Source organism: Brachyhypopomus gauderio, chromosome 3, assembly GCF_052324685.1.
Source record: "Brachyhypopomus gauderio isolate BG-103 chromosome 3, BGAUD_0.2, whole genome shotgun sequence".
Taxonomy (NCBI): Eukaryota; Metazoa; Chordata; class Actinopteri; order Gymnotiformes; family Hypopomidae; genus Brachyhypopomus; species Brachyhypopomus gauderio.
In genome coordinates, this window is record NC_135213.1 from 19,548,346 (window position 1) to 19,568,447 (window position 20,102).

The following is a 20,102-nucleotide window of genomic DNA, read 5'->3' on the forward strand; positions in this document are numbered from 1 at the left end:
TGGAAACAGGAGAGTTGAGATGCACATTTAATTCTGCCGTGATTTGGGCAGCCGTGGTTTTATGTTTTTTGGATACAATCCGGGTTAGCACCCGAACATCCCTTTCAGACAGCTTCCTCTTGCGTCCACAGTAAATCCTGTTGTGGATCGTCCTTCTTGGTGGTATTCTGACAGTGCCCTGGATACCGAGGCTTTTGATACATCACAAAGATATATATAACATTTAAAAGGACAGAAGTATGGAATGCACTGGACACCACACCACTATTTTGATCTTTGCATCGGTTTCTGTTACACCTTTTTCCAACGGGATGATCCTGAACACTTTTTGAACATTTGCCCAACGGACAAAATAATATGTAAAATGTTTTTTTATTATAGCCTATGTTAAGTTAATAATGTTGGCATAACATTACTCCATATTTACTGTGCACGTTCATGCAATGACCAGCAGATGGAGGCACACCAGAAGGAGGCACACGCGCAACACGTGTTAACATTTCCATGGATGGTTGAAAAAATAAATATATAAATATAAAAATAACAACTAAACAGCAACAACTTTTAAAAATGAATTAAACACTGCGTATCCCATTACCTAGACCTATTGCATAGATCAAGCACCATTAAAGTGGCAAAACGTCTGCTTATACTTTAAGCATTCAAGTAGCTATAATTTCATTATAACACGATACTTTTCTTGCCACACGAAATCTAACATTAATTTGGAAAATGAGATGTAACTTGACAGGTAAATGGCCAGGCTATCCAATTTTTTATATCCTGCAAAGCTGCATTTTATATAACTAATTTAAGGGTGTTTTCGGTAAAAACTTATTAGAATGGAAAAAGCAACATAAGTTTTAATAATATACGTTTTTTAAATTGCCCGAAGAGTGCGGGAAGTGCGACTGGTGCAGTTGAAGTGAAGAGGGCGCCGTGCGTATAGACCCTCCCTTCAGCTCATCAGCAAAAACGTTGTACATGCAGTGCATTCTTTAAAAAGAAGCAGACAAGCAGCAAACCATATAGAACAGAGTTCGGTTCGTTTTCAGCCCCTTTTCTGTCAGCGTGGTTCGCGCGTATCCATCTGATGGAGCAACACCTTGGTCAAGCTGGCCGATTTTGAAGTTTTGGTAAGCACGAGTGCCATATACAAAAAACTTTTTTGGATGAAGACCTCCAAATCTCTCTCAGATTATGTTTGGTGGAGTTTACTAATTCAGACCTTGTTTCTGTTTTTTTTTTTCATTCCAACGGACTTACCTGCAGCAGCGCGCTTTAATGAAACGATGATATCAAGCGAGCGGATCTTACCGACACCACCTGTAGGCGTTCCTCTCTGCGCACCCAACAGGCGACTCTCGAAGGTCGGACGAAAGCAGAGCAATGGATCTGTCCAGTAAGTCATATACCCGAGTGATAGTTCAAAGTGAAGTCTGGTGACAGTTCTTCCCCTCGCAGCCATATGATCTCATACATTATAAGTCATAGGTGAAAATTTCCCGTCTCCCTTTCCTTAATGCACAAGTACGCACTCTTGAAAATTAAAAAGTGTAACTAAAGTTTAAAGAGTTGTGCTGATGCGGATTAAGGGCCGATAGGGAGACCCTTGTGCCTTCGAGCTAAGAAGATTATGAGATCAATCGTAATCTGCACGCTATTCATTGTTTTTTTAATGGGATGAGTGGTGCAAGGTACAGCGTGCATATTCAAATCTCTAAGCTTCCACTCCCATCAAATGTTCTCTGTTGCTATTGCATATGTATGAGTAGAGCTCCAATGAAGGTTGAAGGTTCAAAGACTCCATGGCGATAGCGCGGGTCTAGGACGTGCGTGTGTCTGGGCACTTTGGTGATGCCACCGTGTTTATTCCCGTGCGCTTTCCTGCCCAGGTCTAGTTCATCCAGCAGCACGGCCCGGTCGATGGAGGGCGTGGGCCTCAGACAGCCAGCCAAGAACAGGATCCGCCGGCACCAGCACCGCCTGTCCTCAGTGTTCAGACGAGGCATGCTTGGGGACCGCGGGGAGACAGCGGGGGCCGAGACACCGGCGGCAGACGACCCTTCGGAGCTGTCCAATCACATCACGGCACCTGGCATTCTAAAGATTTTTGGCAACGAGATTTGTGAAGGTGCCAACTACAAGAGTGTGCTAGCCACAACCCACTCCAGTGCCAAAGAGCTGGTCAAAGAGGCACTAGAGAGGTGAGGGAAGCCATTTGGCATTTCCTTGGGTTTGTTTGTATTTACAACACAATAATTGACTTACTGTACCTGCTTTAGAATGCATTTGTATTTATATTATTACTTCAGTCCATTGCGTATCAAAAAGAAAAGACAAATGAAAAAGTTGCTCTTTAAATTAACTCATTAACATCGACATTAGCATAAAATTAGCATGGACTTTGGTTATAACTTAATATAATTTGGTAATAATCTTAGTAAAAAGACTAAAGACTGTTTCTGAAACTCCAGCTCAGTAGATAAAATACATTCATTTATAAACTCTGCCTGTTAGGGTATCAGTTACAGGAGCGCTGACTTACAGTATCCCTAGAACTTCTTCTGTTCCACCACTCCTTGTCTGAGTCTTTATTAGGATGGAAAGGACTAGAAGGCCATTAAAGCACATGTGAGATGTCTGACCACAACTCAAGGTCTCTCCCTGAACATTTTCCTTCACCATACAGTAAAACACCCCAACAGTCTGTACTGAGCCAGTCTTTAAAATAAGAGGAATGGTGTTTAAGTACAGAATAACAAGAGGATAAACGTTGCAGTAAAGGGAGCTGTCTGTAGGATCAGATTCACATCGCTGTAAAATTCATAGCTGCTGTAAATAAAAGCGAACTTTATTGTGGATTTGAAGTTCAATGTTTTAAAAGGATTAGGTTTTTTAAGCATGAATCAGCCATTGTGCACATGGGCTGAAGTCGGCAGGAGCTACGCTTAATGTCTGTGTGCCAAATATCTCATTTTCTTTGGAGATGTGGGAAATCTGAGCAAAAACAAAAACCTCCGGGTGAACACAAAGCTGTAGGATGCTCACTCCTGGCTTTCAGAAGCAGAATTTCTTTTACGTTTCTCTTATTCCACAAACAGAAGTGTGTGTATGTGTGCATGCATAGTTGTTTATGAAACGTTTTTAAAAAGCTCTTCTTTTACCATTTCTGTAGCTTTATTAACTGCATGCTGGCATGCTGCATATCTGACAGAAACATAAACAATTTGTTTACAGTTATACTGAGACCTACTTGAACCCCAAAACAGTCTAAGATTTTTATCTAATTGTAAAATGTTTTAATGTTCATTAAAGTTTGAAAACATTAAGTATGGCTGACTAAGACTAAGTGCACTTTCTTAGGTACTCTCTGAGCAAAGCCCAGGCTGATGCCTATGTGCTGTGTGATGTCATTGGCCGCATCGGGGAGCAGGAGTGGCGTGCTGAGTGCTTGCGCGTGATTGGTGACAACGAGAAACCCCTCCTCCTCCAGGCCCTCTGGAAGCCTCGGGAGGGCTATGCCCGCCGCTTCGAGATCCAGCGGAGGACCAGCGTGGAAGAGCAGAACTCCAAAGACAAGGACACAGTAACTGCAGGTACGGCCTGCCTGCCTGCCTGCCCTGAAACCCCCCTGAAGTTAACCATTTCAAATTAACGTCATGCACTTGAAAAACGACTTATAAATATTTTGTTGCGCAAGAATTTGCTGTCCCAATGTCACTTAGGATCATTTTGTTTCCCGTGGGCTTTACCACAGGGATCAATGCTCAGGCTCGTAGACTGCAGAAGACACGCTCGCGAGGGAGGTCCGTGGTGTTGGACGGAGGTGGGACCGATGATGTGCCAGGTGATGGGCCAGCCCTGCGGAGGAGTCTCAGTGAAGCAGACCTGGAGCCGGAGAGCCTCATCCAGCCCGGGCCCTCCCCTGAGCCTCATGAGAACCTCACGAGCCAATCACTGAGGTGGGGAGGCGGGGCCCATGAAACACTGTGCTCTCCAGACAGTGAAAGAGAAGAGACGGAGAGTAGTGCGGACAACTCCACAGAGTATTCCATTCACCCACCCCAAAACGTCCCCTATTTCCTGCTGCTACAGGGCTTCAGTCAGACACAGGTAGGACAGCCCTCTCCCTTCTCACCCCCAGCCTCACCAAACCCCCAACACCACAACTCCTCCCCCACCTTCCTCTCTCTTCCTCTCTTCCTCTGCCTCATCCAGCACGAGTGCTACTATTTTGTGGAATTCCTGGAATAATGTTTTCCCTTTCTGTCGGCATTCCATGATGTGACACAGACATCCCACATCATATCAGCGTCCACCATATCACAAGAAATGTTTGTGCAGTGTCGATTTTTCTCTGTCAGTCCACGGTAACTCAGAGGGGGACAGCACAGTTTAGCACTCCTGCTTTGGGTCAGTACAGCCCGTGTGACGTCAATATGAATGGAACAAAGCTTTATTCCATAACACCCGAATCCCATTGGAAATAAACACAGAGAACTCGCGAGTGCCAGGCAGAGGGGAAAATCCCCTGAAAAACAGCCATGTGTGCAAAAAAAAGTGTGCTGGATATAAACCCAGGACAGGAAGGAGTGTGGCGAATGCTGGGTGCCTCCAGGGGACACACGCTTCCTGATAGATTAGCTTTGCCTGATGAGTGATTAGCACCACACGAGTATGCTCACAAATCACACACGCACACACACACACACACACACACACACACACACACACACACACACACACACACACACACACACACACATCTAACACCAGACCTGTCACCAGATCTTTGAGCTCAGAAATGTTTTTTACAAAAGGTAAACAAAACTATTGATTGAAATGGATCCAGCCAGCCCGGGCCATAAGGTAATCAAATTAAAAACTATTTATTTAAATGTGTATAAAAGGACAATTTTGAAATAGAAGGTGTCAGGCAAAAATATTTATATGATCTAGGAACTAAAAGAAGTTCTAAATAGTAAAATGGTAAAAGTGTTCAAATAAACTATGAAAAATAAAAGACATTAATGTGCATTATAGTGCTAAAAGTTCAATGCTAGATAAAGGCACAACATTTCCAGTGTGGATGTAACAATGGCTTCATTTAGGGCATATGTAACATCATAAGGCAGCAGAGTGACTCAAAGTTGCCTCTCCTTGCTGGGTTCTAAATCTAGGCACTACTAGATGAATGGGTGCTGGCACGAGACTAAGGCTGTGTACGCTACACGCACAATAAAGATGTATTTCAGGTCTAGGCCAACCACTGATTTAAACAAAGAATAGGTTTAAAAGTAATTATGTAATAAGTTGGTAACCAGTGTAAAGATTTGGGAGTTGGAGTTATGTGGTCAGTTCTCTTTGTTCTGGTAAGCCTTCTAGCAGATGTGTTTTAATAAGCTATAGCTGTTTAATTGTGGACTAGGGCAAGCATTAAAAACATTGCAGAAGTCCAGGGAATATGAACGCATGAATAAATGTCTCTAGATACTGATTAGACATGAAACTTTAAAATTTTGATATATTCTTTAGATGGTAAAAAGCTGTCTTCTTTTCAACTTCTGTGATGAAGTTCAGATCTGAATCCATTATTATGCCAAGATTTCCATCTTCAGGACTCTGGTGAGATCTCATCTCAAGTTTAGCTCTTTACTATGAAATTCAGTACCTGCCTTTTCTTTGTATAGTTGTAGAAATGTTCCTCATATTCAGTTGTTTTTTTAGTTCTAGGAACTGATGTATGGATACGATTGTAGTCATTTGAGGAGAGACCAGTATAAAAAAAGCTATTTTGTGCTTTCAAGGATTTGATCTAAGTGTTAATTTTAAGTAACACTTTTAGTGCTAAGTTTAAGTGTTAATAATAAAACCTCTAAATCTGTGCAGGTTAAATATGGTGTCCCACAAGGGACAGTCCTAGGACCACTTCTATTCACACTGTACATGTTACCCTTAGGCGAGATTATGCATAAGCACGAAATCAGTTTCCATTCCTACGAAGACGACACTCAGCTATATTTATCAGCAAAACCCGATGATTTAGGCGCAAACAGTAAAATCGAGAAATGTGTAGAAGAGATAAAACATTGGATGGCGTGTAACTTTCTAGCACTAAATCCCGATAAAACAGAATTAATAATAGTTGGGTCTAGGGCTGCAAGAGACAAGATACGTAATGTAGCATTGAATCTACATTCTTTTACTATAACCGCCAGCGCAGAGGTAAAGAACTTGGGCGTCACAATAGACCCAGATCTCTCGTTCGATACACATATTAATAATATAACTAGGGTAGCGTTCTTTCACTTGCGCAACATTGCTAAAATTAGAAACATATTAAATGCTATGCGGGAAAACTAATCCATGCATATTAGATTATTGCAACAGTCTCCTAGCTGGATGTTCTGGTAAATCGATAAACAAACTCCAGCTGGTTCAGAACGCAGCAGCACAAGTTTTAACAAAAACTAAAAAGTTTGATTACATTAGTCCCGTACTATCGTCATTACACTGGCTGTCAATTAGATTCCGTATTGACTATAAAATACTTTTATTAACATATAAAACACTGCATGGCTTAGCTCCAGAGTATCTTAGTGAACTTATTGAACAATATAACCCAGCGTTCACTTCGCTCGCAGGACGCAGGGTTATTAACTGTTCCTAGGATCAAAAAGATCACAGCAGGTGGAAGAGCCTTTTCTTTTAAAGCTCCACAATTGTGGAATAATCTTCCTGCCTCTATTCGGGACTCAGACACAGTCTCAATGTTTAAAACTTGATTAAAGACTTATCTGTTTAGTTTGGCCTTTGATTAATCTGTTACATATTTACTACATCACGTATCTTTTCTCCGAGGTTCACCTGGAGAGTAACATTGCAGTCGGAGCCTACAATGCCAGCATCACTGCTCCGACACGGAATGATAGCCTGGCGTTCATCAACAGACATTTACAGTGACAATATCAAAACCCAGAACTTTCATTTTTACCTTTACTTAGTCTGATTGTGTGATTTGTGTGTGACTTGTGTATTTGTCTGTATTTTGTGTAATTTGTGTGTTAACGGGCCGCCCAATGGAGGATGGGTTCCCCTTTGAGTCTTGGTTCTCCCGAGGTTTCTTCCTATTCCCCACCATCATAGGGAGTTTTTCCTCGCCACTGTCGCCTTTGGCTTGCTCATTAGGGTTCTGGACCCATAGTATTGTTAACCTTTTAAATCCTGTAAAGCGCTTTGTGACAACATGTGTTGTGAAAAGCGCTATACAAATAAACTTTGATTTGATTTGATTTGATTTGATCTAGTGGACACAAATGGAGATTGAACAGGAGGGTCCCTAGACTAGATTCTTCTGAGACACCACAGTACAAGGCTGCTAGTGAGATGCATGATTGGAAATACCTTCCAAGCATGGTTTGAATCAGTTCAGGACTGTTCTGTTTAGCCCTCCCCAGTTTTCCAGTCTGTCTAAGAGGATGATGTGATCACCATTTTCAAATGAAGTGCTTAGATCAAGAAGGACAAACACAGCATAAACGTTTAGACAAATGTCATTCAGGATCTTCATATGGGCATTCTCTGTGCTATGGTTCAGTTGGAAGCCCGATTGGCAGTTATCATTACAACAGAAATCATAGTTCTAAATTCTAAAAATCTGACGAGCTGTGGTCATTTGCAGTTATTATCTTACTTACAAATGGGAGCAATGAATAGGGATGTGGTATTAACCTGTGAGAGTGTTCCAGTTGTTGTCTGACAGAGTTCTGATTTAGGGGAGCTTATTGTTAAAAAAGATATTGCAGATTCATGAAAATATTTGACAGATAGAAACTTGTGGACTATTCACACTCAACATTGCCATGATGCTTCCTGCCTCCCTTTGGTGTTAAGGATCATTTCTGGGAGGGTCAGATCTTGTGCGTGATTTTTCGGACATTGCTTCCATAAACAATCTTTAACATTCTCAGATATATACTTTGTAACAAAAACTCAGTATACTGAGAAGAAAAATCTTGTTTACTACAACCGGCTTCTGCTAGATTGGCGCCTGTTAAACACAGCTTCCATTGTCAATGTCCACCGTGGGCTCGTTAGGTGGATTCTGTCTCTGTTCTATTCGGAGCAGTGCTGCCTGCCTCCGCTCAAGATCACACTAAGCTACAGGCTTGTCTGGACTGAATATAAGTGCAGCTGGCTAGCTGTCCATGGTGGTCCCCCCTGTCTCGCTCGTCTTTATAGTGTCCTCTGATGATATCTGAACAGAGATGTGTTCCAAGCATTACTGCAGGCTTGATAATTGCTTCAGTGGGATTTTGTAGCTTACAACAACCATACAGTGGAACAGTGCCACAAATACAAGTGCCACTATAACAAGTTAAAAGTCTTTATAGTTACAGTAGGCATTTGATCAGTGCTGCAGTCTGAAGAATAGCTAAGTAAAGTTTTATAGAAGTTATTAAAGAAGTGAGTCAGGGAAATAAAAACCTATTTAATCATTTTATAAAATTAGGTTTTTAAGTGCATAAGCACAAAATTTCTGTTTCGAAATATGTACCTTTAATAATTACTTGAAAAGATACTGGTCTTTTTAAGTAAAAATAAAATTTGATGCAATATTGTCTAAAATGTAAGTTTCATTTGATGTTAAGGATTTCATCATCTATCCACTGAGTGGGATCTGCATGGATTTTGGGAGTGGTGCCGAGCCATCTGAGCGGGAGAAAGAGCAGCCGGCTGTGGGCGTGGCTCTCTGGGCCCCGGACATCCAACCACAGCACTGCATCGTGCGGCGACTGGAGCCTGCGGCAACCTCCGGCCATGGCTGTGAGCTGGGCAAAGATCCAGGGTTTACGGTCCTCACGCCTCTGAATGGGGCTGTGGTCAAGAAGAACGGAGCTGTCATTAACCAAGAGGTCAAACTGCAGTCGGGAGACATCATAGGCCTGGGAGACCATTATCTTTTCATGTTCAAGGACCCTACTGAAGATGCGGGGCATGCCTGTGCCTTGACATTACCTTGGTTGGGTGAACTGTTCAGGGTATGTTCTTCTACGCCCCCTCCACTCTGCAAGACATGCATCTTATCCAAGGACCCTGTGATCCAGACTCCTGTGAAAGCCCTGCTCTGCCTGAGAGATGCTGATGGAAAACAACTTGCCCTCAGCTATGATGAGGGGCATGAGGTGCAGATCCTGAAAGAGATCTTTACACGGGTAGACCACCATGATGAAACACACAAACTCGCCCCATCTTTCCTGCTGAGTCTATGCCTACAGCAATCAGCCACACATTTCCCCATGACCGACTTACGACGACTTCTGTTACAGATAACCAGTGAGGTTCAAATGGCCATTTTGGTAAGGTTCGAATTCCTGTGACAACACAGTAAATAGATTCTCTTTTCTCCGTTAGTGTTTTAATGTCCTTTTCTTTTCACAGGAACGGGCAAAAGAACTTGCAACCCTCCAATCTGAAATGTAGGTGACTTCTTTGTAGCAGAGCATACACAATCTTAGTTCTCTCTCTCTCTCTCTCTCTCTCTCTCTCTCTCTCTCTCTCTCTCTCTCAATACTAAAGCATGAATGTCTAACTGCAGTCAGCGTTCTTGTTGTAGTGAGGGTGGGGCAGAACCTGTCGGTCTGCATCCACTCAGCACCAAGAAGCTCCTCAGAGGCCTGAAGCCGCTAGTCCTGTGGATGGCGAACTCCCTCGAGCTCCTTCACTTCATCCACCAAGAAGTGCCTCGCTTACTGCATGGCATCTCACAAGAGGAGGAGGAAGAGGAAGAAGATTGCATGGGTAGCTGGTTTATTTGTAGTTAAAGGGTAGTACAAGGTGGTGTTTACTGAATGCTTGGTTTTACTGTACCTCTTGCTGCTGTTGTTTCATGGTCTGCCATGTTTCTGATGGGCACTTTGTAAGCTGTGCTGGAGTTACGTTTGTCCACCATTCGTCCCGCCAGTGAAGAAGCCATGACAGTCCTAGAGGAGGTCATCATGTTCGCCTTCCAGCAGTGTGTCTACTACCTCACCAAGGTCAGTAGTACTGCGTTATTTCAGCTTTGGGCGTGAACCCTTAACTCTTAAACACGACTGTTTGTAAGACCACTTTGGCCTTTGGAGAGCGGTTTCCTGTTCCATCACATGGAGCTTGCTGTTTTTGTAGGAATTGAGACTAAGAAAAACACTCCTGAGCTAACTTTACCTCAGCATGCCACAGATGCTTGTTTAGAATCGGAGTAATGAATGAGACATTATTAAGGAGACAAGAAGCAATACGGAGAAACACTTCTACATAGCGCTGGCCTTGTGTGGCCACATAGCATTGGCCTATAGAGCGTTTATATAGTCCTCTGAGCGCCGGGTTTGGAGATGTATGCCGTGGACTGCCAGAGGGCCATTTCACACGTATCTTTGAGAGATGTGTCATAATAATGACAGACCTGTCATCCGTGGATTATTTACACTATAGTTCATAGTTAAGAGTAATTAATAAGCATTTTTATGCTTTATGATACCTGGTTTAAAGGGCCCAGTATTACATTTATGCACTATTGAGACTATTCTAAGAGGAGAAATTGAATAAGTTTGCTATTAGATAAGGACAATACAGGCCTTATAACAAAAATACTGACACAACTATCAACTATCATTAGTTATGCTAAGCCACGTGGAAGCTTTGAGAAACTCATGCTTGTTTGTTGTCATGGTAACTGACAAAATAAAAGCGCATCAATGCTGCAAAAAGTCAGTTAAGATAATTTTTTTTTTATCTGGCGATTTTGTTTTAGTTATAGCTTTTTAAACACTGTTGTGTGATATCAGCATTTAGATTGCCTGCTTTGTGAAACTTGTATCATGCAATTGAGACTATGCACATGCTGCAGCTGAGTTTCATGTGAGGTACAGGAAGCTTTACATTATGAAACTCCTGTGCAATGTAGTTTCATGAATGCTTCAAGCAACTAAAGTTGCATGACAGTTTCCCTGTCCAAAGTCAGTGCTTATTACACTATCCAGAGGCAAAGCAAGTGGTTTCTAATGATAACTGCCTTTGGAGGATTTTATGTGCTTTTTAAATTTTCATTTCTTCTGTGAAATTGAGCTTTGGGTGGTTATTTGACTTGGCCAAAATAATATGAACTGAATGAATTATGAGGAACCTAAGTGCTCCATATGAAGCTATTAAAATGTGCTTTCTGAACATTTGCATCTGGAGGTTTGTCCAAAAACTAGGCACTGTTCTTCGTGACTTGTAGCATCTTTAACCTTACAACGTCAATTCAGCCACAGGGTGTTTGCATTTGTAAACTTTTGCCTAATGTCTAGCTGTCCCCATTTTTCTGTCTCCCGTGTGGGTTCTTCATGGACGATGCAGTTTCTTGTAACTCTGCTGACAGGCATGTTGGGTAACACAATGTGAAGAATCCGGTCTAACAGTGGGAGATATCTGGCCAAACCCACAACCTTAACTGCCCAGAAGAATGGCGCGAAAGCCCACAGACTGAAGGAAAGTGCTTTAGCTCAAGCATGTCAGTATTGTGAGGAATAGCGGCTGAATAAATTACTACTTAAAAATTCTTCTTCGGGTAGAAAAAAAAAAAAATTAACCAATAGACATTAGAGTCTGGTGTAAATGGAGATGTTGTATGAATGATATTTGTGTGTTTCTTGCTCATGGGAGCAGACCGTGATTTTCTCCAACCCCACCCTCTTTCCTCGTCTCTCAGTCATTCAGACATAATTCAGTATATCCTGGTCTTGGGGCTCATCCATGTTCCATTCCTGAGTGCCTTGAGGCGTCACTTCTCTGGGAAATTTCAATCCATCTTTGGTCTCAGAGATTATTCGTCATGGGAAGAAACAATTTCCATGGGCGTAGGTTTATTTCAGGGATTTGACGGGGCTCAGGATAGGGAATTTCTTTACATGGTGAAAATGGCATTTTTCAGGTTTGTGACTAGACTGAGGCTGTAATGAGGCATGGTAAACCAGATGCGGTCCTTGAAGTCGCTCATCACAGTGCTAGTTTTTTGTATTGTACAATGGTCAGCGTTTTGGAAATGCTAAATATTCCAAGCAAGCCTGTTGTAGATTGGTTTCACAGGCTTTCTTAGTAATGTAACAGCCTCTTGGTTCAGTCATTACTGAATGAACACTCAGTGTGATTTGTGTCAGCACACACCAGATTTGCACAATAATGTAGAAAAACACCACAAATCATATACCGTGCCAGTCTTGCATTAGGTGCGGTCAATATTTTTTATAGGAAACTTTAACCAAATGCAAACATGTCTGTTAGGAAGGTCAGTGGATACTTTGCCGTTAGAATAACACATCCTAAGCTCTTTGTCTCCTGTTTTTAGGCCTGCTATGCCATTCTGTCTAATAGAAAAGGAAGCAGCTGCTGGTAGCTCAGTGAAGGAAAAAAACGCTGCATTTTGGGTTTATTCGTTCCCATGACGAACACATGCTAATTAGGTGCTGTTGGAGTGATGGTAAATGTGAAGAACAGAAGAAGTGCGTTGACCCTTCACCTTTCGGTTCGGTTTTGGGTTGGTCTGTATGGCATCCGAAGTGTGGTCTAAGTTACCAAAGCAGCCAGTGGTTGCCTGGAGTGTGCATGATGGGTCGAGCCTTTTGAGATCGGGTCCTGTGCATGCGGCTGGCCTGGGATCGCGGGACCCGTCTCCGGCTATCCTGACCAGACAAAGGCCGCGTTGTCAGGCGTGTGGAGCAGAAAAGCTGCATTGAGCTGGAGAGAGCGGGGGCAGGAGGCTTCGAGACTTCGAGTCCCGCACACAAGGCTCCCCTCTCTGACCCCATCCTGCCAGCCTGCTGCCGCGGGACCCAGCGTCCGTCCGTCCCTTTTCGTGAACACCCCCCCCCCCCCCCCCCCTTACCATCCCCCCGTGGTATGCTGAGGGGCGCGACCTCAGGCCAGGCGTGTAATGTGCATTTTTGCACAGGGCATCATGCATTGAGACTTCATCATTCATGAGGTACACATTGTGAAGAGACAGGCTGTGTTCTCCTGCACGCATGATGGATCCGTGTGCCCCCCTCTGCATTGGCATGCGTCAGGACGAGGACGGGAAGAGCGGGGCAGAGGGAAGGAAGGATGGCGCACGGCACAGAGGGATGAGCATTGTTTGGTCATGCGTCAGGACTGCTTGTGAGAGTCATTAGCCCAGACAGGCTTATCACAGGCCCAGGTCTTCAATGGGTCGGCCAGTGCAGGGAGGATCTCCAGACCCCAGCCCAGGACCTGTATCCTCTCCCAGAGAAGAGGAAGTGTGTTATGCAAACTCTGTCTTGCCACTTATTGATAAGGGATAGATTGTGCACTTTGCTGTCTGTAAGTATTTCCTCCTTTTAAAGACTGAACAGGGGAATGCTCATGAAAATCTCTGAAATAAGATACCTGAAACTATGAAAAAAATCTCTTTCTGGTGTTTTTAAATGTACTTTGGTGTTATTTCATTTGTTTAAATTATTAGTTTGTTATAGTGTATTTGAATGATTTCATTTGTACTGTTAATTATGCCTTTTCCCTCACAGCTCCTGTACCGAGTACTCCCGAGCCTGTTAAACAGTAATCCTTTCACGGAGAATGGGCAGTTGCAAATCCCTGATGATGTTGGTAGCGTGTTGGACATCTTCACGAAAACAATGAATCTAGTCAAAGACTTCCATGTGCACCCAGAAATCTCCTTACAACTTTTTACCTACCTCCTCTTCTTTGCCAATGCCTTCCTCTTCAACCTGCTCATGGAGAGAGGTAAAATATCCATCTCTTTCTCAGAATTGTTACCAAGCATTCACAACTTTGAGCAGGTTTTTAAACATTTGTGATGTGCTAACTGATACTGTGTTCATTTTAAGGCTCAGGAGGGAGCTTTTACAGCTGGTCCTGTGGGGTTCAGATCCGGGCTAATCTGGACCTGCTGATGGACTGGGCTTACGCAGCCGGCCTGGGTGAGCTGGCCCAGAACTACCTCCTCAAACTGTCTTCAGCGGTCAATCTTCTAGCCACGCCCAGGGAACACCTGCTTCAGGTTAGAAACAATTGCTTTCCACTCACTATATGAACAGAGGCAACAGGCAAGCATGCATCCCAGTGTTCCATACAAGAAATCTTACACTCACCGGCCACTTTATTAGGTGCACCTTGCTAGTACCGGGTTGGACCCCCTTTTGCCTTTAGAACTGCCTTAATCCTTCGTGGCATAGATTCAACAGGGTACTGGAAACATTCCTCAGAGAGTCTGGTCCATATTGACGTGATAGCATCACGCAGTTGCTGCAGTTTTGTCGGCTGCACATCCATGATGCGAATGTCCCATTATCCTGCTGGAAGTAGCCATGGAAGTAGAAATGGTCAGCAACAATACTCAGGTAGGCTGTGGCGTTAACATGATGCTCAATTGGTACTAATGGGCCCAAAGTGTGCTAGGAAAATATCTTACACACTATTGCACCACCACCAGCCTGAACTGTTGATACAAGGCAGGATGGATCCATGCTTTCATGTTGTTAATGCCAAATTCTGACCCTACCATCCGAATGTCGCAACAGAAACTTATCAGACCAGGCAATATCTTTCCAATCTTCTATTGTCCAATTTTGGTGAGCCTGTGCGAGTTGTAGCCTCAGTTTCCTGTGGCACCCGGTGTAGTCTTCTGCTGCTGTAGCCCATCCGCCTCAAGGTTTGACGTGTTGTGCATTCAGAGATCCTCTTCTGAATGCCTGGGTTGTAATGACTGGTTATTTGTTGCTGTTGCCGTTCTATCAGCTCAATCCAGTCTGGGCATTCTCCTCTGATCTCTGGCATCAACAAAGCATTTGTGCCCACAGAACAGCAGCTCACTGGATATTTTCTTTTTTTTCGGTCCATTCTCTGTAAACCTTAGAGAGGGTTGTGCATGAAAATCCCAGTAAATCAGTGGTTTCTGAAATACCAGCCCATCTGGCACCAACAACCTTCCCCAGTCTGCTCAATTCGAACTGCAACAGATCATCTTGGCCATGTCTACATGCCTAAATGCATTGAGTTGCTGCCATGTGATTGGCTGATTCGACATTTGGACAGGTGTACCTAATAAAGTGGATGGTGAGTGTAGATGCTGGTCATTGATCCCACAGTTTTGAAAAAAAAAATCAACTTTTTGGTGCCTATAAAGAATTCTTCCCCTGTACATCTGTGACCCTGACAATCTTCTAACAACTGAAGACTCACCTATTCACTGGTCACCTAGCACATAAATATGCACTTCAAGAACTCACTTACTGTCTTCTTTTCAACACTTTAGCCTGATGGAATTCTTACCACTGACCAAACCGTGTTTACATTGGAAATGTGTTTATGGTAGAGACTATATAACACACTTGGACGTCACTGTGGACTTTTGCCAAATGCTGTTAGTATAAATGTAAAAATTGAAATGCAAAGAATTAAGGATGAATGGTTAAGTGTTACAATAGTACTAACCCTCTTTCAGAACGACTTCAGGAGATATCAGGACTTCAGCAATAATTAATAAGAAGTATTAATCATTTAACAGGAAGTATTAATCATCAAGGATTAAGACTCATGTACACAAAGTCTTATTCATTTGGTCAGATAATGGCATTGAGAGGATAAGCCTTTGAGTTAATAGATTCTGTAGTGTGATAGTATTCTTCCTTAGTGAATGTGACTCATTCATACTCCACAGTTGCACATTCCACATGTAAATTTACAAGACCTGGCATCCTTATGAAATGCTTATGGAGTCTCATGTCCTGTAGCAATGCATATGCTATGCATAATTCAGCAGGTATTCTGCCTGCTGAGTTCCTGAATGCAAACACCCCTGTGTGTAAACTCAAACGGCTCTAAAGCAAGTGTTGATGCAGATGCACATTGGTGTTCTCACATTATTTTGACCAAAACATATTATATGTGTTGATCTTGCAAATGGTTCTGTTCAAGAAAACACCAGCAGAGCTCTAGTTCATCTAGAACAACAGAGGTCAGGATGCTGATCCAGCAGACGTCTGCAGTACCAGTGCTGCAAAAGCCTTTTCTCTAATACAATCCAAACAAATGTTTAGTGGTTAATGGGTTCAGCTTGTAGTTAAAAAGGCAACTTCTGAGTTTAATAACACCAGCATGGTTCAGCCTCAACTTGATGACTATGGCATGACAAGGGAGGACTACTGAATGCTTTTAAGTACAATTTTATTTCTTAGATCTTTGCGTATCCCCATCGCTCTTTCCATAGTCAATGCCAGAGAAACCATTACTGGCGCTTAACTTACACCAGAGTGAAACCATATGCTGATGTTATAGAAACTCATAATGCTTGGAACAAAAGGAGTAGACGTGTCCTGTCTTTTCTGTTATCCAGTCATTTCAACATCTGGAGTACTGTTAGGTTAATTAGCTCAATTAAAACTAAAGCCAGATCCTTGGCTGGTATCGAGATCCACCAGTTACGATCCGCCACTCTGTAGAGATGCTTACAGAGCGAGGTAAAGCTTTCGTCTGCGCAGGCATCTTGGAGCTCATTGCGAGCGGAGTTTGCTCCGCTGAGGCCCGCCCAGCTGCACCACATGCTGAGAGAATACGACCCACGGCGGGCTTGTCCATCCACCTGGACCCCATCCAGCGATGAGACAGAGGCAGCCCTTCGAACTGGTGAGCGATAAAAAAAAAGAATATCAGTCTACAGCAGTGTATCCTGTATGTGAGCTCCCAGTAAGAGTGGAGGAAGTAGCCCTGATCTGGATGGTGAAGTTGTTCATTGACTGTATTTGATTTGCAACTGGTTTTTTTTAAATGCTTCCACACAAGCTCTGTTCAGTTCCAAACATCTGTGTTAACATGAATGGAACAACCCCATTTCAATGGCTGTAACATGATTGAAACTGCAAATCGCTCTGGGTAAGAGCATCTGCCAAATTTGAAAATGGAAATGTAACGCAGTGTTCCTTTTTCTGCTCTCCAAGCTGACATTCTGGAGAGCTTCGATGACCACCCTCCACTTATTCTGCCCATGGATGGCTTTCTGCTGGACTTAAAAAAGCCCTTGGGAGAATCGAGTCTAATTAAGCAGCTTAGCCAGCTTCAGATGACCATTGATCACTTGGAGTCAAACACGCACACCACACAGTCTCCTCAGGTAACCAGCTGTTCTTTCACTGAGGCACGTCGGTCTGAGCAGTCAGGTTTAATCACAGTAAAGACCTAGTTCACTGTTCCAAATGAAACCGTTCACTACTTGTAACCTGTCGTATAGAGTGGATCGGCCGTGCCGCTGAAGGCCAGGAGAACCAAAATGAAAATTCCTCCAAAAGCTCACCTGGAGCAGAAGCACACAGAGGTGGTGCTACCTAGGGACACTGTCCCGTCGTGCTCTGTAGGATCTGGCCTTCTGGACTCTTGCGAAGCCCTCCTGGCCCAGAAGATGAAGGCTCTGGAGCTGCGGTGCGAGAAGCCAAACACGGCACAGGAGTCCTCATGTCTGCTCACCCCTCCTAACACGCCACAGAGCTCAGACCCGGTGGAACCAGAGCTAGAACGCCACGATCCACACCCACGGGACAAGGCGCAGTGCTCCGACTCAGTCACACGAGGGGAAGGTAGAGTGTGAAAGAAATTATGTTAAATATTAAGTCTCTTTTGAATGGCAGTTTAGACAACAAACAGTAGGAGATTAAGGCTTTTCATGCTGAGTGTGGGGTGTTTGAATCTGTAGGTGGATGTGAAAAGCATGAAATAGGAGATGATGAGGTTTTTGTGGTGGAGCTGCAGAGGTCTCCTGGCGGACTGGGTCTGGCTCTGGTGAACGGACTGGTAAGTACTGGAATAGATTTTTCCATTAGAAAAATCTTGGCATCTTGGCTTGTTCCTTTTATTGCCATTTACTGAGTTCTCTGATTTTTTAAAGAGAATTTTAGAATTCTGACACAGGCTTCTTGTGTGCAGCTTTGTTAGTTTTCCAGATTATCACGTTTAGCTCAGATAAATGTATGTTATTCTTTCTAAAACCAAACTATTGCGAAACATCTTTGTAAAACCGTACATAGCATATTTAATTAGCTATCAACGGGCGCCCCCACGTGGCAGAGGTGCGAACACATCTTAAAAATAAATATTTGATGCAGCTTCGCAGAATCGGTTTGCAACCATAAAAAGTACAGATTTTGCTAAATACATTTTTGTTAATGGCCTCATATATTTTATACTCAAATATCACATAGAAAATATGTCACTGGTAATTAATTTTCGTTTTGTCCTGTTTAAAAGGAAACAACACTGAATATGAGTGGAATTTTTATTAAGTCGGTGATCCCAGGGTCTCCAGCCGCTCTGAGTCAGAGACTGAGACCAGGTGATCGGATCCTAGCAGTGAATGGCCTCGGACTCTCAGGAGTGGACTACCATACGTGAGTTAGTGTGAATGAGATAAATGTATTTTATTATTACTTTTTAGTATAATATGATTGATTAACTAACACAAACTACTAAATGACACTGTTGAAATCTATTGATCCATCAGTCCGAAATATTTTTTTTATGAAGGCTAGAAGTTGTCTTCTATTTCTAGCGGCAGGGAACTAATTCAAAAGTCTGGGGAGAGACCTTATCTACTGGTATCGCGGGATCAAAGACTTAATAAAGATGGCGCTCCAAAACACAGCCCTGAGTCGTGACTCACAAGTGAACCTTGTATTGGGATAATGCTAAAGGTTTAGCATGCACGGACCCTGCGATTTCTGACTAAATTAAGATAATGAACAGTTTTTTTAATGTATTGATTTAATTTTATTTGTATCGCGTTATTTAATGTCATGGACCCTTGTTATGTAATATTTCTTTTGCATCTGTTCTTTTGTGCTGTTTAATGCTTATACGTATTATAACATATGATAATGCATTATCATACATTATTTTAATGTAGTTATAAGGACATGGTGGTTTATACATATCACAACTACTCGAGATCTAATGGCTTCAGCCTAGTCAGCGTTTGTGAGAGTTCTAAGCAATGCTTAAACCACAGAAATAAACATACGTGGCTAATATAACAAGCCTAAATGTTTAATTATTTCTAGTTTTAATGTATGTATGTAGTGTTACATATTAGGACCTCGTTTAATCAGACTCAAGTCTGGGATGAAGGAGTGAACGTAGATTGTTTTCAGCGGAAATGTCGCCCGTGGAGAGGAAGAGTTCGCTTGAAGCGAATCAAAGTTCATGCGAACGTCAGCTGGAGAAGACCGTTAAACCCGTGAAAGTTCTGCCGTCTTGAAAATGTCAGAAGCAGAACTATATGCCGAATACAAAGGGGTATATGTACCAAAACATTTGCACCCTCCCGAAAGCTTAAAATACTATGAGGATTTTATATTTCGGTCGGACGACGTGATTATTGTGACCTATCCTAAATCTGGTAAGTTTGGTCGGTCATTCCCGTTACATCGCGACACTTGGAAGTTAACGGATTTTGTCATGAATTTTTGGAAACTTCAATATCTACCAAGAATGAGGTGTTAAACCATTGCTACTTTAGTTTAGGTTATTTTCCATTTTATCGGATGATTTTAGGTGAGGTAAAGTGACTGAGGTACAGGAATGTGGATGGCAGCGCTGAACATTACGCAATGCTAGTTATGCAACCCCAGTGCTTTAGTACAACCCCAGTGCTTTAGTACAACCCCAGTGCTTTAGTACAACCCCAGTGCTTTAGTACATACCCAGTGCTTTAGTCACATCATGGTTAGGGTTAGGGCTATGGTTAGTACATCCCCAGTGCTTTAGTACATCCCCAGTGCTTTAGTTACATCATGGTTAGGGTTAGGGCTATGGTTAGTACATCCCCAGTGTTTAGTACATCCCCAGTGTTTAGTCACATCATGGTTAGGGTTAGGGCTATGGTTAGTACACCCCCAGTGTTTAGTACATCTCCAGTGCTTTAGTCACATCATGGTTAGGGTTAGGGCTATGGTTAGTACACCCCCATCCGTATGGTGTGATTTTTGTTTCAATAGTTCCACAAAAGCAAAAGTAAATCCAAGAGCAGAAAGTATATGTTATGAATGCAAAACAGA

At 42.8% G+C, this 20,102-nt stretch overlaps 2 protein-coding genes across 6 annotated transcripts in view; both read left to right on the forward strand.

Annotated features, from left to right (window-relative positions):
* Positions 1-957: 957 nt before the first annotated feature.
* Positions 958-19,054, forward strand: radil2b (Ras association and DIL domains 2b). Of its 3 annotated transcripts, none has more exons than XM_077000086.1 (17): positions 958-1,136; positions 1,273-1,402; positions 1,896-2,207; positions 3,367-3,599; positions 3,761-4,116; positions 8,655-9,362; positions 9,445-9,482; positions 9,620-9,804; positions 9,928-10,040; positions 13,566-13,785; positions 13,890-14,062; positions 16,542-16,686; positions 16,998-17,170; positions 17,288-17,630; positions 17,747-17,844; positions 18,298-18,437; positions 18,574-18,701. In XM_077000086.1, exons 2-17 carry the CDS (start codon positions 1,293-1,295, stop codon positions 18,596-18,598), a joined length of 3,372 nt encoding a protein of 1,123 aa, XP_076856201.1. In that variant the 5' UTR covers positions 958-1,136; positions 1,273-1,292; the 3' UTR covers positions 18,599-18,701. The 3 variants fall into 3 exon arrangements, with proteins under 3 accessions (XP_076856201.1, XP_076856200.1, XP_076856199.1); XM_077000085.1 differs by having other exon boundaries at positions 959-1,136; positions 1,276-1,402; positions 18,599-19,054; XM_077000084.1 differs by having other exon boundaries at positions 959-1,136; positions 18,599-19,053.
* Positions 19,055-19,128: 74 nt separating this feature from the next.
* LOC143510575 (uncharacterized) overlaps positions 19,129-20,102 on the forward strand; it is a 43,752-nt gene continuing 42,778 nt past the window's right edge. For all 3 annotated transcript variants that reach the window (XM_077000071.1, XM_077000075.1, XM_077000072.1), the window contains exon 1: positions 19,129-19,444. In XM_077000071.1, the coding sequence (XP_076856186.1) occupies positions 19,306-19,444 (139 nt within the window). In that variant the 5' untranslated portion in view covers positions 19,129-19,305. The remainder of the gene's footprint in view (positions 19,445-20,102) is intronic.

Excerpts from the sequence above, each read along its gene's own strand:
- radil2b (XM_077000085.1), top strand. The coding sequence starts at position 1,293 with ATGATATCAAGCGAGCGGATCTTACCGACACCACCTGTAGGCGTTCCT. Across the intron at positions 13,786-13,889 it reads CAACCTGCTCATGGAGAGAG|GCTCAGGAGGGAGCTTTTAC; the intron begins GTAAAATATCCA and ends GTTCATTTTAAG. Across the intron at positions 18,438-18,598 it reads TCAGGAGTGGACTACCATAC|CGGCAGGGAACTAATTCAAA; the intron begins GTGAGTTAGTGT and ends TTCTATTTCTAG.